Source organism: Scomber scombrus, chromosome 6 (assembly GCF_963691925.1).
Source record: "Scomber scombrus chromosome 6, fScoSco1.1, whole genome shotgun sequence".
NCBI lineage: Eukaryota > Metazoa > Chordata > Actinopteri > Scombriformes > Scombridae > Scomber > Scomber scombrus.
The window spans coordinates 19,964,817-19,990,476 of NC_084975.1; the positions used below are offsets into that span (position 1 = coordinate 19,964,817).

At 40.6% G+C, this 25,660-nt stretch overlaps 1 protein-coding gene across 3 annotated transcripts in view; it reads left to right on the plus strand.

Moving 5' to 3' along the window:
• Positions 1-1,873: 1,873 nt before the first annotated feature.
• The window catches only part of fbln1 (fibulin 1), a 30,146-nt gene continuing 6,359 nt past the window's right edge, over positions 1,874-25,660 (plus strand). The window contains exons 1-16 of one of the 3 annotated variants that reach the window (XM_062420982.1): positions 1,874-2,013; positions 5,630-5,738; positions 7,495-7,624; positions 10,168-10,327; positions 11,479-11,541; positions 11,654-11,740; positions 11,864-12,001; positions 12,115-12,252; positions 13,310-13,453; positions 13,550-13,675; positions 13,995-14,120; positions 15,282-15,401; positions 15,601-15,732; positions 15,851-15,974; positions 20,429-20,574; positions 21,823-21,963. In XM_062420982.1, the coding sequence (XP_062276966.1) occupies positions 1,959-2,013; positions 5,630-5,738; positions 7,495-7,624; positions 10,168-10,327; positions 11,479-11,541; positions 11,654-11,740; positions 11,864-12,001; positions 12,115-12,252; positions 13,310-13,453; positions 13,550-13,675; positions 13,995-14,120; positions 15,282-15,401; positions 15,601-15,732; positions 15,851-15,974; positions 20,429-20,574; positions 21,823-21,963 (1,939 nt within the window). In that variant the 5' untranslated portion in view covers positions 1,874-1,958. Of the gene's footprint in view, positions 2,014-5,629; positions 5,739-7,494; positions 7,625-10,167; positions 10,328-11,478; positions 11,542-11,653; positions 11,741-11,863; positions 12,002-12,114; positions 12,253-13,309; positions 13,454-13,549; positions 13,676-13,994; positions 14,121-15,281; positions 15,402-15,600; positions 15,733-15,850; positions 15,975-16,546; positions 17,081-20,428; positions 20,575-21,822; positions 21,964-25,660 lie in introns of those variants that run through there. The other 2 variants (XM_062420983.1, XM_062420984.1) reach the window with 2 other exon arrangements.

Below are 25,660 nucleotides of genomic sequence, written 5' to 3' on the forward strand. Positions count from 1 at the left end.
ATGCACTGGTTTTCATTTTGTTTTGCCATAGTAAATGGCAAATTTGCAGAAACCTGCTTGAGTTAGGTAATCAATTACAATAAACAGCACGTCTGCTTTTGTTGTTTTCAGGGCTACATATCTGTTCTGCTTTATCACTGAATTGTAAACAGACAAAAATAAGAGCAGACATGCTGTGCACTATGATGAATTACCTACTCAAGCAAGTTCTCTGCAAGTTGATTGTCGCAGCACACTGGGAGGTTTTTCAAGCAAGTTTCATTGGGGAAAACACAGTCAGGATTCTGATGTTGAAAATAACACTGGCATTTGTGCCATAGTGAAATGAATGACGACAAGGTACAAAAAGCCTTCATGCATTTATGCTTTTGGCAGTACAGTATATGTGATATTTGGTTCATGGGCGGTCACATGTAAAACACTGGTGTGATCCTTTAAAATGCATTCTGATAGGAAGATTGTCAACAAACGTACCCAAAAGGATTTGTCACACACCACGCTTTAACAGTGCAGTTACTCATTTATAACTGCAATATACTTGCGGGCTTCCCTGTATGCCTGCGGTGTCCCGATATCAAACCCTTGGTGATGTTTCTAGACTGGCTAGACTGGTGGTGGAGACACATGGCTCTGATTAGAAGATCATTTAACCTCTCTCTGTCACCATGCCCAGAGCCAGTAGACTGATTGAATTTGCAGAGGGCCATAGTTGGTACAAAATGTTTATAATGCAGTCTAGCAATTATTTCTCCCCTTCCTGCCAATTCTGGTAGACTTGGCACACGTGTGTGTGTGTGTGTGTGTGTGTGTGTGTGTGTGTGTGTGTAGCTTGTTTATACACAGCTCCTCACAGTTCATGATCACTTTGGCTGACAGTGAGCCCACAGCTGTGGCACAGTTACAAAAGCTTTAATTCATTACATTTTAGGGCAAATACCTAATTTACTTGGGTGCAGCTGTGAACTTTAGTGACTAAAGAGAAATATAAGCTCAGTAGTAGCGCCACATGGGACCTGTAATCCCATTGTGCAGATATCAGTGAGGATTAAAATTAACTGTACATTATAAGGGAGGATGGGGGATCACAGTCAGGTTCCCTGTTGTTTACGGCACAACAAACTCAAAAGTAGCATTGAAAAATTATTTCCACACAATGGTGGTGAAAATATTTATTTTTGATTCTCCCCATTTCCTCTGAGATATCCAGGATACCCAAGGTTTCAAGGCTTACAGTCTGGATATAGGTTCCACAGATTTTTAAAATACCCCCCAAACTAGCTCCAGATGTTCAGTAATCAGTACAATCATGAGTCACAGACAGAAAAAGGTCTACTATGCCATTGATGGGAAGACAATTTCCATGTGTGCCTGCATATTTTACAGTACAGTAGTTGTAGACACTTGCGATTACTCCTGCATGCAATAAAAACTATGGCAGCCAACATTTCCCAAGCCAGCTTTTCAGGTCTTATACGTTCCAGTACGCATTTGTATCAAAGCATTTATTCTATTATATGAACATCCCTGTTAGAATACAGAAGCCAAACTATAGTAGTTATAAACTCACACTTGAGTTTAACATCTTTTCAGTAAGTCCGAATTGATAGCCTATGTCATAGCCAAGTTACATTCACTCATTTTAATATAATGTAAATGAGGTAGAGATGAATGGCTTTAGTGGGCAAAAAAAGTTTTGATTAGAAATAAGTTAGTGTCCGTCACAGTCCGTGGCCCTAGCCCGCCCCTCAGTACCATAATTAGACGTTCATTCCTCCAGTCACGCTGCAACTGCGACTCACTCAACTCCATCACTTCCACTTCTTTTCCGCGGATTCGGTCTTTCTCTTTTGGAAGGGCATCGCTGTGTATCCACACAATCTGCGGAATAACCAGCATCTGCAAGCTCAAACTTATCGGACACCCTTTTTTCAGTTTTCTGTTCAGTCTGTATTCATTCAATGGGTCCGCGGGTTGTGCTACTCTGCTCTCTGTTCGGAGTTCTGCTTGGCCAAGGTAAGTTACCTTTCTGTAAGAAACTATATAGACCTCTACTGCCTAAACGCTTCTGCTTAACATAGGCAAGGACGTGCCAAAGTGTGCCCATGAAGTGAATATAATGATCTAGTAGAATATTGGGTGGCATCACAATGAAATTTGCCGTGGCTTACAGTAAAACAGATGATAGACAAAGAGTGAGACCGGTACAGGATTTGTCATAGGACGAGTTGAGGCATGTGATGTCGGTTCAGTTTACAGGGTGCTTCAAAGTGTTGCCATTCTGCAATTGAAGAATTAGCGGAATTTTCTCATAGTTTTGACATATGTTTAATCAAATACAAATGCATTTACTAAGATGTCAATTAATTTATTAATTTGGTTTGGTTCATTTTGATTTCCCTATCTATAGTGAAGATACTGTTCATTTCTAGCAGCTCTAACTTATGTGCATCTATTGTGTAGGATAAAATCCATGCTATGTTCTTAACTTGAAGATTTCATATTGAAAAGTGTGTCTTTTACTCCCTCTCGTTCATTACATTTTAGATTCAACTTGATGTCTGCAGTGATAAAGGGAGATGTTAAAGAGTGTTATACTATAGGTGCACATAATAATCTGTAAAGTTAGAGGTCTCACTTCTTTGGTTGCTGTAGTTTCTGCCTGGAAGTCAAAGGCCAAGTGCCTTGGTATGCTGTGATGCCTGTGTCAGAAGGGCTCACACTGTCTCTCCAGGACAGGATGGTGGAGACAGACACATGATTTATACTTGAGCACCCACAGCAGGGTCACCAAGGCGTAGGATGAGCCATATCCAAAAGCTCATGGTCCCCTGGTCACACATGGGACCATTTTCACAGTCAGCAGGGCCAATTTTCTCTCAGCTGGGTCACGTCATGGTTAATTTTGGAGTAAAATTAAGCTATCACCTTGACTAGCATGACCAAAACTCCCACATGTACTTACTTATGCATGCATGCCATGTAATGACCTGTTTGAAGAAGAGAAATGACAGTGATGTTTTAATGTGATGGATAGATAGATAGATAGATAGATAGATAGATAGATAGATAGATAGATAGATAGATAGATAGGTAGATAGATAGATAGATAGAGTGAAAAACATCTATCTGTTATGTAACAGCATTTTCATATCAGTAAGAGTGACAGAAAATCCCAATAAAAGCCTTGAGTGCAGCCTGTGAAATAGATACACACTGCTGCTGTTGCGATGTCTGGCTAAGAGAAGCTACTCTGTCTGGGCGGAGCTCCACCAGTGGGCTCATTAAGCCTTGTTTACATGAGGCGTCTAGACGCAGGCAATCCATGTGCTGCTCTGCCAAGACAGAATGGCCCTCAAAACCAGCACAGTCATCCAAGATGGAAATCAGCTCTCTCCAGACAGACAATGCATCACAGAGACAGAGAACCGGGGCAGACTGCATGTAGACCGGAGCTTGTCTGGGTCTGGTTTGCCTCTTTTTGATAAAACAGCCCCACAAAGTTTCAAGGCACTTCTGGTCCTTCCATTTTTGGTTTGGATAGCAGTAGACAGTGGTGGCATTGGAATGGAGTCAGTGATGCTTAGTCAGTTAGAGTTACTTATCAGCACAGTGCTACTGTGAGGAGTAATATCTAGAGCAGATCAGTGGGAGCAGTTATAGTCTATGATCAACAATTGTCATTGAAAATATATTAACTGTGTCCCGGGAGGGAAATATCTTGTCATAAGTTATTTTGCGTATGCATCGTCAGCATCAAGGTTCTCAGGTGTTTTGGCAAGTGCATGCCAATTACTAGCAATTGTCATGAAAAAAAGGGAGAACTGCTTCATGGATGATAATTGACTGTAGACCATTAGCATCTTTATCAGACAGAGACATTAATAGCATGCAGTGCAAGTTTATATCCCTATCATCGTAAGCAAAAATATTTTGTTAAAGTTCCATAAAAGCATCCTAGTGTCAATTCTAAAACAGATAGAGGTATCTAACATTCAGATAGAGAGGGAGAGAGAGAGAGAGAGAGAGAGAGAGAGACTTTGGGAGGACCTACTTGGTAGACCCATGTGAAAGCTTTTTAAAATGCCATCTCATTTCATCCAGCTGCTACAAGGTTTATTGGCCTGAGGATTCTGGAACGTGCCAGACTTCCAGAAGTCAGTTGTCAGCTAATATGGCTGCCTACTAATAAATCCTCTATCCATATCCACTCCTTTCTGCCAGGTTAATAATCCCTTGTGTAACAGCATTGGTCACATTGTTTTAATTATATGCTTTGTTTCCTTGTAGACTACATTTAAAAATGACTCACTTTCTTTGTAAATATGACAGATGTTAATTTCAATAAACTCATGTCATATCTTGCCCATACTTTGATCTGAGCTGCAAAACCAGATTTATAGAAACTCACAAACTATTGTCAGAGATTGAAAGTTGTATTGTAGTGTTTACATTTTGTTCTTTGGAAGTTTATCAATGCAGAAACTTGTTTAAGATGATGACTATTCCTGCTATTGCCTCATCTTGACTATTTTGATTTAATGGTCATAATAAATTCCTCCTACCCCCTTGGGAGAAAGCAGCACATCTATAAAACTGAGGACTGCTATTCCAGACACTTGTCCTCCCCACCTAATCTAACTTATTATCTAAAGTTGCTGACTCTTGCCAGGCTTCTCACAGCAGACACTGTGTCTCACACAGATGGCTTTGTTCAGTGCATTTCACAATCACTATTTACAATAATTCAGAGCATGCAGTGACTAACCAGCAACTTCTCGTATTCTGTTACAAAGGAGCAACAAAATGTAGTTCACAGTGAGTTTGTTTTCTCTTTTTCTCTCTCAGGGGACATTATTGTTAATAACAATTTGGAGCACCGATCATGGTTTGGGCTGAAGGCAAAAAAAAAATGTCCATGGAGCCCATCTGCCAAAGCTATTTCACGTTTGGCAGATCACACAAACCACAGGCAAATGAATGTACTTGATGTGATTGCGACGGCTGATTGTTTACAGAGTTGAGGCATTCCACGCTCTCTAATCCACATGAATAAACAGCCAGATCACCACAGAGTTGGTTGTGCTCCAGTTAAAAAGCCTCTCTTGTGTCTGCAACAACATATCCATCATTCATTGTCTTTGGCAAAAAATGCCTAAAAGCCATTAAAATTGCCAGACAGATTTCCAATTTTGTTTTTCCATCTCTCAGAGAACACTAAGCAACTTGCCTTCAAGCACAATTACAACATCCTTTGTTGTTTAAGTTAGATATCCAAATTTAAAAGCGTGACCTACTTAATTAGTAAAACCAATGTGTCAATAAGCATGTTTTAAGCAAAATAACCCTAACCCTCTTGGTGGTTTGTTAACCATCTAATGTGTATGTAAGCAGGTGTGGCTACACTCTGGGGTCTATACAGCTTCTGTTGTTTGTGATTATGTGTGTCTGTGTGTGTGTGTTTGTGAGGGGGGGGGGGGGGGGGGGGTCCCCCTCTTTGTGGCCAAGCAAACAATACTAGATATTAAAATCTTCTGACAGTGCACAGTGAATGTTGATTTACACAAATTCACCACCATTTCACTGATCACATATGTAAAATCATACCCTGTGCTGTTTCTAATGTCTGTAGGAGCAGAGCAAATCTCAATCGATGACTGCTGTAAGGATGGCCAGAAGCATGCCAGTAATACCGAAGACTGTGCATCGCTGCCTCTCATTTCTGAGTCTACCACATGCAGGTAAGTCAGGGCTATCTGCTGCTTTACTCTCTGACTGCAAATCTGTACACCATAAGCGCCACTTAGATGACTTGCCTGGTGCTTATTCAGATTTACAAGTCATTAACTGCTGCACCATTTTGTCACAATCTTCTGTCTTCACCACAGAAGCTCCTGCAGTATTGGCCTCAAGGGATTTGGCCTGCACCATGTATGGTGGAAATGACTGTTGGCCCTTAATATGAGATTGCTTTAGCTTACTCCTATAAATCTCCAGTCACATTATTCACTTCACGTGAGAGCAGGAAACACTAATAGTGATGGGATAATGACAGGTCTGCTGGTAACCCTAGAAGGTGTGCTGCCATAGGTTCAGTGCCCAAAAGCCAGGGAGATCTGCTGCTGTGAACACTGATGGCAAACACATTTACCATAGCCACCCTAAGTGATCCCAAATTTGTCTAAATTATAGTGTGAGTGGAAGAGAGGAAAAGGGCAGAGGTTTGTGGGGGAGCACAGATTTGGGGGGGTGGAAAAGGGTGAGGGGGGTCAGAAGAGGGGCTATTTCGAAACCCAGGAAATACCTTAGAGGTGAAACGCGACATCGAGGGAGGATGGAGAGAGGCAATAACAGGAAATCTGAACGATTACTTCAGACACCAAAGGGAAAAAAAGAGAGAGGAGAGAAGAGAAGAGAAAAGAAAAACAGAAGCGTGACTGTGCCCATAAAAGGTTCTGCTGAGGAGGTGTGTGCCTTGACGTAAATTTGAGATCGACAGTAGTTTATGTGGAAAGAGATTTCTGGTAAGAGTTGATAAAGAGGCTTGTTGGAAATGAGGGAGGAGAGGTGTGGGGGTGGCGTTTTATGCTTTCTTACTTGTAAAATCGCAGTTGGACAAAGATCCAGACCAGACAGAAACCACTGTTAACTGATTGGACTGCACTAATAGACAGCAAATGTTAGACAATACAATGAAATCTGAAGACATGAAGGAACTGATAGTTTGAAAATAATGATCTCATGTGAGGGGCTGTGCCTCTTTCCAGATATTGCTTGGCATTTAAACAGCTTTCATGGTAATATGCACTATTTTATTGATCCCTTGCAGAGATAGGCTATTCTTTATGATGCTCATTTCCTAGGGAGCACAGAGGTCAAAGTTATCTGCGAAACCTCCTGTAACATGTAACTTTATGCTTATAACAATATTTTAAATCATGAATGTAAAACGCAATCACTCTTTTTCTAAGAAAAAACTAAGATGATTGTGGTCTAGTGATAGGTAACTGCTGGAAACTTTTAGGCACTCAATTAGTGGCCAGCTATTCTCCGTTCTTACAGGACACAGCATGCTTATCTTCAGGGAGTGGTTTGTTTTAGTTACATTATTATAAAAATAATTCCTAAGAAAAAAAAACCCATCCCACCATGAATAAGGATGTGTGGAGGTGGACAAATACTCATCTTGGGACTGAAGTGCTGGCTTAGCTTGGGTCTAAACAACAGAACAAAGGCCGCATGGAGTGCTGCTCAAGTGATGTCAGTGTTGCAAAACAGAATACACTTCCAATGCCCACCCATGAATTCACACAGGACTTACTTAGCTTACTCATCCACGCATTTTTAGTGTGACAACTCTGAGATCCCCATCAGGCTTGCTTCAGGCGGATTTTAATGGGCTACACTTTCTCTCAGAGTTTTATTGCACTGAGGAGATTATTGATAGAGTTTGGAATAAATGCATCACCCGTGTTATGTGATTTTTCCTGCTGACAGGATAGTGCAGGAGCAGTGCTGTGTAACAGTGCTTGAGGATAACTTGTGCACCTCCGGTATCAACATGGCCAAAGACCAAGGAGCCTGCGATTCTTTATTCGCCAACCCCTGCGAGACCAAGACTACAAAGGTGTGTTTTCACCTGTGTGTGCACATATGTGTGTTTCTGTACGTGTACCTAACCAACTCCAAATTCTGCAAATACAGACAAAAGAGAAAGAGAATTAAATCACTGTGTGCACCAAAAATGTCCCTCTCCTCAATCAATGTACTGTACATTATTCTGCTGGACAGCCAGTTTGGAGGAGAATGATTGATCAGAGCAATGGTGTGTATTTTATATTGTGTGTGTGTGTGTGTGTGTGTGTGTGTGTGTGTGTGTGTGTGTGTGTGTGTGTGTGTGTGTGTGTGTGCGCACGCGTCATGAGCAGGATGAGGCATGTCACTCCAGGGAGGAATGAAGCTTGTTGCTGTCAGATAGATTATAATTCAGCTCTGACTCAGAATCTTCTGCAGGCTCACGTCCAAGCACTTTTCAGCCCATCAACGTTTTTATTTCCTCTAAACCCAACTGTCTGTGTGCCCCTTTGTTTTCACAACACATTGCACATCAACATGTCAGATAGATACATTCTAGGCAAAATGTGGAGGGTGTACAGGTAGCATTTTCGTGACAGATCAGATAATTGTCAGTGGGACAGCTTGTCTTTACTAGATTGACTGCAAAGTTCAGGTGGTAGCTCATAAATAAATTTGCCCAGGTAAGGTATTTCTATAGATGAATAGGAGATGATCTCCCTTGCTTGATCTGGATAAAATAATGGCCAAGTCAAGATGTGTACATAGCTCCACTACTTTTACAGGAAAGGGCTTCATCACATTATTAAACAAAGGATGAAAACCAGTTCACAGAACTGTAAACCCTCAGTGACATCCAGGAAAAAAGCCCACAAAAATGTGATTAAAAAACCATTGGGATGGAATAATGCCAGCAGTGGCAAGCCGTTTTTTAAATGCACATTAAAAAATCATGTTTAATCTGTAACATTTAGATGTTAACACCGTTTTTGGAAATGCAATCTATTTCTTGCTGAGTTAGATGAGAAATCAATACCACTGTTGTATTATCTGTAGAACTGAAGTCACAGCTAGGAAGTGGTTAGCTTAGCTTAGCATAAGGACTGGAAACACAGTTGGCCTGATTCTTTCCTAATAAATAAATCTGTCTACCAGCATCTCAAAAGCTCACTAATTAACTTATTTCAGATTCCAGGTAATCAAGAAATAGTCCCCTACATAACTCCCTGTAACACCACAGCAAGGTTTGGAATAAACACACAAGATATAATGTGTTAATTATTGTGCTTTAGAGGTGTTTGTATAGAGACAAGCTAGCTGTTTCTAGTCTTCGTGCTAAACTAAGCAAAACAGATATCGTCATAGCTTCATATTTACCATACAGACATGACAGGGGTATCAATCTTCTCATTTAACTCAAGCAACAAAGCAAAACATCAATATCAAAATATTCTTTCAACAATGAGACTTGGGTCAGTGCATGTTAAAATGCAAGTTTTATTAAATGCAAGTTTTTTCAATGTTTCAATGTTTTACAATTCTCTTACTTTTCTGAAACTGACAACTCATATCCAACATCATCTGACCTGCCCTGTTTTCATTAATTTTGCTGAGTTGATGCTTAAATCTATCACTAATCATTATTTTCAAGGTAAGTCGAGGTCGTATGTGCTGGCACAGGCAGTGATTGCAGAACTTTGAATATGCCGTGCCTGAGATTATGTCATACTTTTACTGTTTACTGTGTTTTCACTGTCCTCACAAAGTTTTTCTTACTGACGGTTTTCAACAGCAGTCTAAAGGCCACACAGGCACGCACCCACACACAAACAGACAATCACAGACTGATAGTGGAATGGTACACAACTATTAAAGTTGCAATATTTGCAAGATTTGTGGATTGTGTTCAGTCGTGCAATCGCCATCACTACACACATAGTACATCACACAATGTCATATTTCATATATATATATATATATGTATGTGTGTGTGTGTGTGTGTGTGTGTGTGTGTGTGTGTGTGTGTTGTCCACCCCCAACCCCAAACTACAACACAAAAACACCCATCCCCCCCACACACTGCACCTTTCATTCCCAGGTTGCCATTATGATTGATTGAGTGTGCTGCAGCCAGAGGGGATGATGTCATCTCATCACTGTCTGTCTGTCCATCTTCTTTATTGGCTTACTACCTTCCTAGTCCTGTCTGTCTGTCTGTCTGTCTGTCTGTCTGTCTGTCAGATGGCATCCCTTCACAGTTAGCCTCCTTTTCTGTCTGTCTGGTTGATTGAGTGCATGGCTTCTTGTCTGTCTGCATCACCTCTTCCTCATTTGTCAGTCTAAAAGGCTGTCTGATCTACCTACAGTATTTTTTACCAGACTACATTATCCCACAATCTCCTCTCCCCTGTCTACATTTTTGTTGATACTCTTCTTGGTACATTAAGTCCTGATGCATTTAAAAAAAAAAAAAATCCTTTCCTCTTTTGTAAAATTTTAAGATTTATTTGCGTATGCTGCTATGCCTCTCAGTCTTATGTATTATGAAATGTGCACCAATGGTTAATGTATTGTAATTTATTCTGTGTTCTGTAGATGTGCTGTGACTGTTGTCTTCTGGGGAAGGCAAATCAGGAACAGGGACTACCCTGTGACCACAACTTGTCAGTGGGTTACCAGTGCAGCCTGGTGTCCCGGGCATGCTGCGTAGATGGAGCCCCAGAGAACCAGACCACACCCATAGAACAACTAGAATGTAGGTGAAAAACATATTTCCATCTATTTTTATAAACATTAATTATTCAAGTTTGCTTGAAACATATCAGGTTATTGACATTCAATTTCTCAAAATATTAAAGGTTGAGGACAATAATTAAGTAGAGAAATTAAAGTGGCGCTGGTGCTGTCAAACATAAGCACACACTTCCACCTAGTGGATATATGTGGTCATTACATTTAGTTTTCACTGGCGGTCAAAATAGACTACACTTGAATGAGAACTTAATCTTACAAGCAGGTCTAGGTCAGCTTCAGATCAATAGTAGATTGGTGTTTAATTGACAGAAAACTGAAGCTGACTTTGCTAACTTTGGTCAATTTTCAATATTTTATACAGCTATTAAAAATATTAGGGCCTTGTTAATAAGCCCCTGAATATAAAATCCTTGTCTTTGTCACTATGTCTGACATAGTTTTAAAGTTTGAGCAACAGTTGTGAAATGTAATTAAGTTAATGTACTCTGATACATTTCAAAGGAAAATTTGCTTTTACTCTACTGCATTTGTCCAACTAATTATTTTACAAATGAAGATTCATTAAAATTACATTTTAATGTTAATGTAGTATTAATAGTAATAACATACTGTATGAAAATATATCACTGACAGGAGGTGTTTTCCTGCAATATTCATATTTCTACTTCTGATACTTTACACACTGACAACACTTGTGTACTTTTCCTTACCAAGGAAAAGCAAATGATTGATGTTTAAAAAAATAGTCAATAGATGAATTGATATTGAAAATTGTCATTGCTTGTAGCTGAAAATAGGTGCAACATTTTGAAAAGGGCTGCTTCTTAAGATTAACCTGATGTGCCAGATGGTTTGTTGCACAGAACAATCTGAGAAGCTGTCCAGGGAAACAGTTTGGAAAAGGGGAAGCACTTTTAAAAAATAGTTGGAAAGTGATTGGATGAAAAATCTGTCTATCACTATCTATCATCGTCTTACCTTACATGGCAGCTGGATTTGCGATGTTGATATGAATCACTGGTGGTTCAGGCACAAGCGCATAACTTGAAGCCTGAAAAGATGGATACTTGTGTGATCTTGTGACTTTGCAAATCTAGCTACCTAACAAGGTAACCTTAAAATGTAAGCATGACTTGTTTTTCTCTTTCACAGTACCAAACAAGGATGAAACCACAGAAAATGGAGATAATTCAGTATTAACCGATCAGTGCAATGGTATTGTATGATACTTGAATAAAGTTTTAACTTCACACTTAATATTGTAAACACAGTGATCAATTGTGACCATGTTTGTGTTTTTGTTTGTTTGTTGTTTTGTTTTTCTTAGGGAAATGTGCTCATCTCTGTGTGGGTAATGACACGTGTGCCTGCTCCAAAGGCTACAAATTGAAACCAGATGGAAAGAGCTGTGATGGTAAGCAACCTTTGCACTCATCCACATCTTATCATTTGAATTGTTATAGTTTTATTTTAAGACTCAGCATTTTGATTTGAAGCTGTGATGGAAAATAATGGGTCTTCTCCTCTCTTCTCCTAGATATCAACGAGTGTTTGCTGGGAGTCAGCAACTGTCGGGGAGGGGAGCGTTGTATCAACACAGAGGGCTCATTCCGTTGCCAGAGAGAGGTCAGCTGTGGCACTGGCTATGAACTCACTGACAACAACAACTGCAAAGGTCAGTGTCATTGGCCTCAGATTGCCTGTGGGTTCTTGTATCTGATTCATGTTTGTGTACATATTGACAGGAGTATGTTCAATGACAACACTGCTATGATGTTTTACCTCTAGATATTAATGAGTGTGAGGCTGGTATCCATAATTGTGGCCCAGAGTTTGAGTGCCAAAACACCCAGGGGTCATTCCGCTGTACTCCCAAAGTCAAGTGTGGGGCCGGCTTTATCCAGGATGCCCTGGGAAACTGCATTGGTGAGCAAATCCTTATAATTCAACATACTCTTTTGTGACATTATCTGAATAGTGAAATGTTTTCTTTGATTACAAAAGGAGGAACATATTTTAGGTATATACTTATATGATTCTAGGTTCAGATAATCTTCCAGTCCCTTTGTCTGTTGGTCTGCCCACAGCAATTACATTTGGTATAGTGGTCATGAGAGAACCTCCTTCGACCTCTTTCTCTTCTGTCTTGCAGCAACTTCAGGTCAAACTTTTCCCTGATGCACAGGAAATCTAATACGATAACTGCAACTCTGATTATCAGCTTTGTATACAGTACAAGATATTGAAAACTAATGGCCAGATTTCAACATTCCCCAGAGGATTTGTCTCCTGAGTATTCATTTTTGGGAAAACATTATAATAGGATTAAGTAGGATTGTTAGGATAGGAATGTTTTAGTGACACCGTGAAATTTAATACACAAGGAATATTACAATCTAATTGGAAGATTTCTTGAATCGTGTTTATTGACCTCAAAACGATGGACCCATTTCATTTCAGATGAGTCATGACCTTTCTTGTGCCACCAACAGGCCAAAATATCATCGTTTACAACCTCTTTTCCTGCCTTCAGAAAATCCTTTACATATTTAAAATCACTCTAAGACCCTGAGAAGAGAAACACTGTGATTGATTTGTACATTACAATCATATTGTGTGGTATATATATATGAACACTCATACAGGCTGCTAGCAGGGCATCAGTAATTGAATCTTGTCATCTTGAGTCATTGATTTTCATTATCAGGTAGCTCCCAACAACAGGAAAAAGCACTTTGTCATGAGCTTGTCTTGGTAGATATGGTTTAACTCCAAAAGAAAATACACTTAAGCAAAGTTACACCTGCAATTCTTGCCTTATGATCTGTTTTGCATCTTCTTTAATGGATCTGTACATCTAATATTGGAATGGGATAGCCTAATTTAAATCATAATGCAATTACAAATAGGGTTAAATCATAATACAATAAAATTAGGTCTTCAACCTCTTATTTAATTAATATCATCTATGTGTGTGTTTTAGATATCAATGAATGTCTTACCCAGACAGCTCCATGCAGTCAAGGACAGGTCTGTATCAACACAGTTGGCTCCTACATCTGCCAGAGGAACTCAGTTAACTGCGGTCGAGGATATCATCTCAATGAAGAGGGCACACGCTGTGTTGGTATGTCTGACTCACTGTTCGTACTGTATATACACAGCATTTTACTAACCGACCAGCAGTATATATCATGGTGTTTTCTGCTGCTTGTATCCCCAGATATTGATGAATGTAAGGGCCCTGAGAAGGTCTGTTCAGGTCATGGTTGTATCAACCTGGTGGGCTCTTATCGCTGTGAGTGTGAGAGCGGGTACATCTTCAACAGCATCAGTCGGATTTGTGATGGTAAGCAGAGAGATTTCATTTTATGCTGGTTAGGGTTAGCAGCAACTAAGAGCAATTAGCAATTAGGACACTGGGGGGCGCAGAATACGAGAGTGGAAGGGGAGGAGAGGGCTAGGTGGTATTTATAAGAATGGCCGGAGGTGGAGCAGTTGTGGTGTAGTCCTGCTCCTGGAACTTTGCTGAATGAGCTTCACTTATCTAAGTGTAAATGTAAATGAAACATTGTCTACTAATAATGAACTACTGTTAAAAAATGTGTATGAGAACTTTGTCATAATTTGATCATTTCATTTTGCCATATTTTGACCTTGTGTTTTAGATGTTAATGAATGCAGGCATTACCCTGGCCGCCTGTGTGCTCATAAGTGTGAGAACACCCTGGGATCCTACAAGTGTAGCTGCACGACCGGCTTCAAGCTAGCCGGAGACAACAGGAATTGTGATGGTAAGTCATATAATCCAATCAAGAGAATTGCAATTCTTTATATAGTGTATGTGCTGTGTATACTGTAGGTTTTACATACAGAAAGGTGACACATTACCGGTAAAACCGGCACAGGTCTGAATGCTTGACCCCTACAGTGATGGGATCTGGTGGCTTTGTTGTACTGTGGGGGGAATTTTGTTGGCATGGTTTGGGTGCACTTGTCCCCGTTGAGGGAAGGCTCACTGCAAATCAATATAAAGTTGGTCTGAGTCCTATTGTGAAAAATATCTATTCTGATGGGAGTGGTCTTTTCCAGGGTGGCAATGCCATCTATAGGGCACAAGGGTTCACTGAATGGTTTGATGAGTATGAAAATGATGTGAATTATATGCTACGGTCTTCACAGTCACCGGATCTCAACCCAACTAATCACCTAACACCTTACTAAGACACTTTTGTTGGTTTTCAATTGAATTTGTTGCCCATCTGTGTATTCTCAGTGAATAATACAGTACCCTGTTCAATCCAGAGTTGTACCACATTTGTCAACAGCTGACACATCTGTTCTGCTATCTGCTGTGGCATCAAGCTTTTTATGTTTGGTTTGGATCACTGACGACATTCTAATGTTGCTTATAAAATGAAATATATCAGACACCCTGAGGGAAATTTGTGATATGTGCAATACAAATAAAATTGATTGGACTTGACTTGCCCTTCACAGATGTGAAAAATGTCTTAGATGTTTTGCCATCATTGTTTTCATAATCCACCAACTCTTATCAATATAGAACAGCCATTCAACAATCCAGCTGTTCACAGTTGTAGTGTGCAGTTGAAAGCAACATTAATCACACAAGTAGACAGAATGTAATCTCACACTTGTATTGTGATGTTCTTCATCCTCCTACCATTCACTTTTTAAAATCCACCCTTCTATGACTTCATCGTATCTGAAAAAATAGGCCTATTCTCAATAACCTCAATAACATTTTCACAGATAAAACAAGTGTGTAAATGTGCATGCAGCTGTTTTTGTAGCAGTAATGCAAATTAAAGCACCACTGCCTGCAAATGGATAGTGTGGACACAGCTCCTCTAGAGCAGCAGGATTTGTATCCTTAGTTAACAAACAGGATTAAGTTCATAATGGTTTTTTATCATGTATTCTCTGTGTAGATTTGAATGAGTGTGAGAGCAGCCCATGCAGTCAAGATTGTGCCAATGTGTATGGCTCCTACCAGTGTTATTGTCGCCGTGGCTACCAGCTCAGTGACATTGATGGAATGACTTGTGAAGGTAAAATGAATCTATTCTATCAGATACATAAAGGAGTATATACATATCTTGACAAATCTGTCAGCTTGCTTCCGTGCAACTTTCTGTAAGTTGGGAGTGCTACAGTACTTCTCAGATACAGACACAGTGTGCACTCAAGTTATATTTCTTTAAATGTGTCAGTTTGAAGTGGCATTTTCTCTCTCTTTGAATTTTCTAGATATTGATGAATGTGCCTTGCCTACTGGAGGTCATATTTGCTCCTATCGCTGTCACAACACCCCTGGCAGCTTCCACTGTTCCTGTCCCATCACTGGTTACACCTTGTCATCCAATGGGCGCAGCTGCCAGGGTAAGATGTCCTTAATGTTACACGTCATATCTCCAGGTTAATGTCAATTTTTTGATACAGGTTATTTTTGTGAATATTTGGAATCATTTCCCCCCTCTTTTTGTCTTTTCACTGTCAGACGTTGATGAATGCCTGACGGGCACACACACATGCTCAGAGAATCAGAGCTGCTTTAATGTACAGGGAGGATTCAGATGCCTTTCCTTTGAGTGTCCAAACAACTACCGCCGTGTTGGAGAGACGTGAGTATCTGGACACACATTCACAAGCAAAGATCAACACAGTCAAACACTTTTAAATGTGTCATCGGTGCAAACATAAAAATCAGAAATAGTGGATAGATGTTATTAATAAGATGATCATTCCCCTCAGTCAAGTCTGTATGATGATCCTACCAAGAGCTCTGAGTGCAACAGCAAACAATATCAGGCTTTTAAAACCAACACTTGTATGTGTGGATCAAGGCTCTGCATGTCCAGTACGCTCAATGCTAGAATGACTTCAGAAAAGAAGAAGCATGTTTTGTTGTAGAATGATGACATGCCTATGGATACTTTTTGTTCTCAAATTAGTGAAGGCTGTGTATGGACACCCTGTTATGGAGGCAGTGACAAAACGTCTTGCATGATCCCACAAATGGCATCGTGACTTGCCTGTCAGGTGCAAGGCTGCTGAGTTTGATGTTCCCTCCACTGCATGCCATGCACGGCAAATTAAATTTACACCTGGTCTCTTTCTCTCTCTCTCTCTCTCTGCTTGTTTTGTTCTGTCTTGTCCTGTCCTGCCCTGCCCTCCCACCCATCTCTCTTCACAGTCGATGTGAACGCTTGCTTTGCAATGAGTCTGTCGAGTGCCTGACCATGCCCCAGAGAATAACCTACTACTACCTCACCTTCCCCACCAACATCCCCGTCTTCACCAACATCTTCCGCATGGGCCCCTCCCACAACGTGCCTGGTGATGACATCCAGATCGCTATCACCTCTGGCAACGAGGGTGGTTTCTTCAAGACGGAACGGATGACCACCGGTGGTGTGATGTCAGTGGCAAAACTCCTCAACAAGCCACAGGACTTTGAGCTGTCTCTGGAGTTAAGACTGCGTCGCTACAACACACTCACCACGTACCTTGCTAAAGTGCTGGTGTTTGTTACCCAGGACGAGCCCAGAGTACCGTACAATCCCGTATTAGAATAAACACAAAGCTTATGTGGTGTTACTTAAATTACTACACTAAAAATGATGTGTAATTTTAAATACATTGTCTAGTGGAGGACACAGATTAAATGGTATGGACAAAATATCAAAACGCTTATAAGTGTAACAGCAGTAGTACAAACTACAGCCTCTAAAATGATCATAAAATAAATCAACACTTCTCTAAAACAGATTTAATAAAAACTGGAAATTACAACCTTTGAGAAGATGTATTATTATTTCAGGGCTGCTGTATTCATCCTGGTGTACCTAAGAAACTGGTAAGTGAGTGTTAATATAAATAAGGATTTCCAATTAGTGATCATCAAAAAACAATGAAAACAATGGTGAATACCTTCATGACTAGTAATCATTGACATGTCTTATTTATGCCTAAAAAAGTGGGTGAACTGTATTTAGATAGAGTAGGTGTGTTTAAAATCTAACACAGTTATTGTATATCTCTGTCCCACAATAGACACATATGTTAAAGATAATACATCATTTTTAAGAGTTAATATGAGCAAAACAAACACAGAATCAAAAGAAAGAAGCACATTTTATAGTTTTGTAGCAAATTACATAATCTTAACTATAGATATAATGATCACTAGCAGTAAAAATTAGGTCCAACTGAATGTATTTTCTTGGAGTTAAGGCAACGTGGTAACCGCTAGGTGGCGTTCTAGGTCAGGATAAATCATAAAATGGTAATGACTTAAGTCTGCCTACAACTGAGTGTAATTTGATGATCGTTGCATGATAAAGTCTGACGTTTTGCAGTATTTTATGGTTTATGTGTTGGATGAACAGTTTTCTATTAAAATTGGAATAGAAATAACACATGTTCAAGTCAAATCCAGTTCTTGATAATGGCGCATTGTGGGGTTTAATCAAATACAGCAAAGTGAGCAGTTGGTATGTGAGGTCAAATCACAGATGGAGGCATGACGACTTCCTCACATTCTTTAATAATACTGTTAATTCAACAGTTTCACTGAAGGATAAATCCAAGTACATATGCAAATCTCTAAACACAATGTTTTTTAATTCACATACCAATATTATAAAACAACTAAATTCATTAGTAATGTTAGTATTAGTTACTGATGTGGTTCAAAACCAAGCCTGTATATTAAATCACTTGAGAATTACACACATTTTGGATATTCCATTCAGAAGTCAAATCATTCACTTATATACTGTATGCGGATATACCTCACATTTCAGTATTTATAATTCCAGTAATTCCATACCTCCAAATTCCAGTCAAAATGAGCCAAATCGAGTCTTTTAATGTATTGTTGCTCCCATTTCCCAAACGTCAGTTACCTTGCACCGCAAATACATCTTTCTTTGGCAGTTATTTTCATGCACATGCCCTTAACTCCCATTACATTTTAGGCTTAATGTGAAATGCACAGATTTCCACTGCATACTGCGGGTGTAAACCCCAAAGCAGACAGATAATCCAAATGAAGGCTGAGTAAGTGACACACGATGGGATGCAGTGGCAAAGGAGAGGGAAATGTGCACCAGCAGGATAGAGTATAAATAGTTTGACATGCTGTGAGGCTGCTTACTGGGGCTGTGGCTTATAATAACTGTAAATTCAGATGTCCTAGGTTCCTCCTGTCCTAAGCTGTCAGGCCAGTAAGGATGCACTTGGTCCCTAGTGGGGATATCCTTAAAATAAGAACATAGTGGCGCGCAGGAGGTTTTTTCCTCCCTTTTGACATTGAGTTATGGGGCTCTGGGCTCTGGCCGGTGGTCTGAACAATTTGTGGTACAGCAACATCACCGCGCACAGAATGAATGATGCCCTGCAGTGTTTGTGTTGGGGCGTTATCAATGTGCCGACTATAAATAATAATTACCAAAAAAATAAAAGGCCCTATGCTTGACCAGAGGACTTTCATCCAAAAAGTCTGTTTTTCTTTCTGGTCTGAAAGTATTGGGGTTTTTCTCCTGGGCTGGGCCACGTGAGGCATGGGGAGATGAAGAAGAAGTGCATACAGTATATGCATGCATGCGTGTTTGCACACACACACACGCATGTTTGCATGCACAAATGCACACATGAACATATGCAAACATACATGTACACATGCATTAACAATCACACACAAACATATTGCAATTAGCTCCACTTGCTACCCCTGCTTTGAAGTAACCGTCTGTGTGTAAAGGGGCAGTTCATCCTGGGTCATTATCTTCTCGTAAATTTACTCTCTACCCCAACAGGGCTTTCACCTCGTCCTCTAGAGCACAGCTCGGGTCCTTCTGCAGCTCAGGCCGTGGTATTATAAACTAGGAGAACATTTTGTGGGTTTGGCCTGGGCCAAAGCAAAACTTGGACCCACCCGCTAATTGCTAATTACAAGCCCCTACCCAGTGGTGGCTTGACTTTTTGTCAGGGGCTTCTCTCCTCGCTCTCCATGAAAGGAGCCTTGCAACCCAAGCTGGGCCTGGGCTTTGAGCTACAGCCTATAGGTCCCCTGAGGAACGCCAGAGATCCACAGCCCATGACTCACTATGTGGCTATATGGCTGCCATGCACATTAACTGGACTTATACATGGCAACTTGGCTGTTTTCATAACCCAATATAACCGTGTACTGACTTGTCTCCTTTGTGAAGACCAACTTTGAATTTAACATCTCGGATGTCAAAGTCAAGGCTTTTATTTTGGTTCAATAGCGCTCTCTTGATCACAAATTCCTCATTGTTTCAAAGTCAAACTCTTGATTTATGATCTTGTTAATGCCTCAGAAACCTCTCACAAAGTCTTATGTAGCAGACAGGTAGTGAATAGCGATACTTCAGGTGGCGTTAGCTTTAGGAGCCAGCAGAGGCCCTCCATTCCCTCCAACCTGTCACTGATTAGGCTGTGGAATAAACAAAGCCCTAAATAATAGGATGAGAGCAGCCCTGGGGAGAGGCTGGGGAGTTGTCTAGTCATGTTGCTCACAATTTAGGAGTCTCTTAGAACACTCCCTTGCCCCATAAATCCTCCTCCTTAAGAGATTATCTGATGTGAAGCCGGGGATGCTCAGCAAATCCAAATATTTTCCTGAGCAGGTTGTGGATCATTCTCTGTGAGTGTAGTAATTAATTTCCCACACAGCTTGAAATAGTGCATCAATGACAGCACGAGTCTCCACAAGCTACAAAGTTTGGCGTCGGCATGCGCTTTTTGACCATTTTAATTTATTATTCTTCCAAACCATGTAGAATTTTGTAGTTTTTGATGTTGACTGCTGTATCCTGTATCCCTACTGTCTTGTTCTAATATTGTTTGTGTGTCATTGGAGTTGTCCCACTGAGTGCTTGATTACGCAGTGGGCTGTTCCTAAGGATGCCCTGTTATTGTGAACATTAGAAATCAAAGGCGGTTTACTCTGAAGTCTTTATATAGACTTTATCTAAAAGTCAGAGGCCATTTGTGTGTTTGTGTTTGTCTTTTTTTTGTGGGTGTGTATGTTTGTCCTCTCCTCTAGAGTGGCAAGACTGCAACGCTCTGACATCATTCGCTGCATTAAATCCTGTCAGCCTAATGATGTGGCCTGTGTTCTGGACCCCATGCACTCTCTGTCACACACCTTTATCTCGTTGCCAACCTTCAGAGAGTTCACAAAGCCAGAGGGTAGGTGCAGCTCCAGCCTTTCTTCAAATAGTGAAACATGGAATATACGTGACCAAAATTACAATTATGTCCCAATGAATATGATTTTTTTGTGAATTTATGCTTGTTGCCAAGAATTAGATTAAAGGATCGATGCCACACTCATTTTTTTAGGGTAAAGCTGAAGTCAGCGGCCGAGTAGCTTAGCTGCAGGTTGAATGTACTTTGTCAACTTTGCCTGTGGCTGCAACATGTTTACTAGCCGTGAGTGGTATCGATCCTCTAAAGGTTGGCAATAAAGTTAATAAATGTATTTCCCAAAATGTCAAACTGCTCCTTTACATTTCATTGTTGACTTTACATTGCAATCATCTAAGCTCCCCTAAAATGTACTCTGTGTACCCCTCTATATTTTCACCTACCCACAAAGACCAATATTTGAGGCTTAATTTTGTGACAGAATATTCTGTTGAACTTCTTGGAAACAATAAAGTTGAAGACATCACGCTGTCTTTAAATTCATTGTTTCCAAAGAATTTGTGGTTTTCAATTAGGTCCATTGTTTTTTGGTTGTTGTTTTTCTTTCGTTTTACTTAATCTTAGTTTGTATGTCTTTTAGATATGCTTCTTGTTTCTTGTAGTATGTGTGTTGTTTCTTGTAGTATGTGTGTTTTTATGAACCGATCTGGTCTGAAATAAAAATTGAATTGAATTGAAGAAAATTAGTTAATCTCTGAGATCCCATCAAATACATTTCCCTTTGGTTGTCAGAATCCATATGATTACCTCTGACCCCCAAATTTGCTATTCCATGATGTTCTCAATGCTGTCTTGGCCTTGGCTGGCCCACACCAGAAAGTACTGTAAGTGCCATGCTGGTTGGATATGAGTAACTGCGGTAATCACTCACAGACAGTGACTGCTGACAAGCATCTATTGGCCAGCATGCAGTGCATGTTTCAGACACACTCATGCTCAACGTCACGAGGAGTAAAGCTCTTGTCATGTCTCATAAGCTCCAAATTGGGTTGTAAAGGACTCGAGGCCCTTTAGCTGAACATCAGTATTGAAAAGCCTCAACCTTCCTGTGACCCTCTGAGTGTACAATAAACACAGACCTTTCCATCTCCCATTTTATTGTCTTTCACTTGGAAAGAAAAAAAAAAAGAATAGCAAAAGTTGGCACATGCTTGGTGGCGCAACCCCAGCACAATTATGAGGGTTTTGGCTTTCAAAAGTTTTTTGTGTCTAATTGTTATCTTCCACCAGAGATTGTTTTCCTGAGAACCACGGTGCCGGCCTACGGGACCTATCACTTAGGCAGTTACGATGTCAAGTTTGACATCCTGGAGGGCAACGTGGAGAATGCCTTTGACATCATCAAGCGGGTAGAGAATGGAATGTATGTGGGTGAGTACAGGGATTTTGCTTTGCTTTGCAATTTGTGAAGTCTGGGTAGTCTAGATGAACCAACCAACCAACTGCAAATATTTGACAATAGCTGCTTTAATATGCAGCCTGTACCATCTGACAGCCTCTGTGACTGGAAATTACATTTTCTCTTTGACAAAAGAGGTGGTTTTCTGACCTAATTTCTCATTTTGAAGTGTATATATGTATTTTTTACAAATCAAAGTCACATGTGCACATTGAGAAAGGACAAATGCACAGTAATCTCCCGTGAAGGAATGTCTGGACAGCCTGACATAAGTACATCTGACACAGCCTGTTATGGTCCTTGCAATGTGGTGGCATCATGTAGCTATCATCATCTTCATGGGGGCTCTTGGTGTCTGAGTCTTTGGAGAGTTGTCCTCTGAGTGGCTCTTTGAGACAGACGAAGGCCTGTTTCTGTCTCACCAAATATTTGGCATCAATTTTCACAGCCTTGCGGTTTAACAAAGTACCATTTAATTCACTTATCCACGGTTATGCTTATCCAAAGCAGATCATTACTTTCCACAATGTCACTATGTACAGGAATAAAGTGTGTACATCTACACTTGTGTATTCACATGCACATATACACGAGTAATTGCAGTTGACAAGCACTTCATCATAACTACCTGTTCAGCTACCCGCCAGCATACAAGGAGAACCCTGCACTAGTTCAAGTAGGAGCAGCAGATACCATCTCCAGTGATGTGTAACAACAACACATGTTTGGGTAGAAGCCATTCCCATCCTTTAGTTTGGTGATGACCCAAGGCTGCTGCACGCCTGTGGGAGAGCTGAACTGAGCCATGGCCCTGGGAGGATGAGGGTGTTGTGAGCCCGAGAATGACACATTGTTGGGCCCATCTAGGTATTTTTGTTTTGGTTGTGTGCTGAGATGCAGGCAGGGTAGTGGAAGGACAGTGTCGTCTTCTTCTACCCTCCCTGACAGATGGAGGAATGGCCTGTCAGTATGCACATCTGTCTTTACAGAATGAAAGGGAAAGAGGGTGTGGAGAAATGAATGTGTGACTGTCACTGGTTCAGTTTGGACTGTGGACGCATGCAAGTGTTCATCTCTTGTACACTTGTGCAGAAACAGATGTGTGCTTATCAAACACACCCAAATCCACCCAACGACATGGTAGAAAAATGTTTATTACCAGCAATAATTCACATAATTCACTGTAAAAGCAGTTATAATTATATTGTACTGTTTTATAATGGTATGTTTTCGTTGGAATGTGCAATGGTATAATTCTGCATGAGTGATAAGCCTTATTTTATAATGTGTTGTCTACTGTGTGTGTCTGTGTGTGTGCGTGTGTGTAAAGAGGATTTAGAAGAAATTCCCTGTTTATAGTTGTGCTCATTTTCAGGAGCAAGTACATATGTGTGTGTGTGTGTGTGTGTGTGTGTGTGTGTGTGTGTGTGTGTGTGTGTGTGTGAGAGAGAGAGAGAGAGAGAGAGAGAGAGAGAGAGAGAGAGAGAGAGAGAGAGAGAGAGAGAGAGAGAGAGAGAGAGAATAAAATTGCAGAGAGAGAGAGATAAAGTCAGAATGTTATTCAGTGAAAGAGGGAAGAGAGAGAGAGAAAATATGTGCAGAAGTAATCCTGGGCGCTTTGCTTCATGTGGTTAAATGTATTGTTCCATTTCCCCACGCTAGGCCTCAGTGTCTCGCCGAGCATTAGAGCACTTAAACTGACAACCACATGAAAGGCCTGTTTGTGAGGAGCCACTTCTCTCCCAAACCCATTGGATGCTTATTGGATACAGCTCTTGCATGTTAACACCAGTTGCCCATCACATATCCAAATTGAGGCCCTGTGCACTGGAGCCTTTGGTCACTGACTGCTCACTGTGAAGTGTGGCGTCCATGGTGCGATGAAGGCCCTCTTGGTTTTATTTAGTGGGTTGTGCTGCTGGTGCTTTGGCCCACAGATGCTGCTGTTGCGTAACCATTGTATGAGGCTCGCTGACGTGTCACTTAAGGAAGCTTAGTTTCCAGTATCTCCAGTGTCTCCAACAGTGGTATTACAGTTTGGTGGGATGTGAAGAGTAGCAGACATTGAGGCTCCACTAATGAACAAGTGCGTGAACTCAAACTAACTTTGGCCATTATTTTTGGCCACTTTTAGTGTTTTTAAAAGGGACAAAAGAGGCAATTAGGAATCCTCAGAATCCGTTGCTAACTTGAAAAAAAGTGATTCTTAAAAAATGTCATTGGCTAATGGTCTTTTCCGTTCTGCTCACTTACTTAAAACTGCACACACAGGCATGCAGTGTATGCATAGACATTATGCACATATACACACATGCACACATACGCATATTGGCTGACAGCACAGCAAATAGTGTAAGAGCCACACCACTCTTTCCTAGTTCCTGGTCATCCATCACTGGCTTTCCCAGCACCGTCACATCTGGATGACAACCCTGACAGCCTTACGCATCTGTGCAAACACAACCGTCCCTCAGCACTTGGAAAACATGATCAGAACTAATGAAACACTTACAGATTCCCATGACGACCACAGTAGCTCTTCGGCGACCACACAAAATCTCATTCAGGTAGACACAATGCAGATCCAACAAAGTGATACAGTATATATTATCCTCACAAATAAGACAATAATTATGACACATCATACAGATATTTGGAAACACAAACAGTGTAGTAATACATTACTCACTACTGTCATTCACTTTTGATTAGGGACATGTTGTTTGAACAGGGTTGATAATGGGATGGTTGATTTTGGCAGTCAGCAAGTGGATGGATGAGTCCACCCTTTGAAAATACTGGCTCTGTGGTCTTTGCTGAACCCATGGGGGATTTCCTGCAACATGTGACATTCTGCAGGTGGTCTCTCACCTCAGATAACATTCTGGTGGTTCCCTTGTTTGATTAGCCCCTAGTGTCCTACATCATGGTGAAGATCACGATTGTCTTTGACCACTCTAAATGAACGTATCGCAGCCTAGTTTGTTTTTTTTTTACATTTGTGTATCAAAGGAGGCTTGCTGAGCATGGCTGGATTCTTTCAGCTTGGCGTTGGCCATCAATTAGTCGTTATTGAGGGCCATTTAAGTGAGGAAAACGTGACAACTACTCATTCCTAATTCTTTCTGTTCATCTTACAAAATATTAACCTAACAAAAGCAATATGCGCACCACTAACTATACATCTTGAAAATATTCATATGATTAGTTTGCAACTGTGGAATCAAGCAGTCAGCAGATGTTTAGTCATTCCTTGAATGAGTCCAAATGACTCCTCTTCATGAGTAATTATTTGTCACAGAAGGATTTCACTGTACCATTAATCACTGCTGTCTATTTTGAAAACTTTGTCTTTCACACAGCAACAGATAATACAGTATCTGTCCTCCATGAATCATACACATCCTCTGGAGAAATTCTAACTCGTAAGACGCCACAGCTAAATTCCAGTCATTTTTGAAATGCAGGTGGAAATATGCCTCTGCGGTTTATACCCTGTGTAGGGAATAAATATTGTTTGGCGCAGTGCTGGCAGTTGGTTAAGCACACAGTGAGATGAATGAAACAGGAAGTGGGCTGTTTGTCTCTATGCAGGTAGTCATGGCTGTCAGTGCAGCCGTCCACAGTGACTGGTGGAATGTGAGCCTACTGTGTGAGACATGACTACTT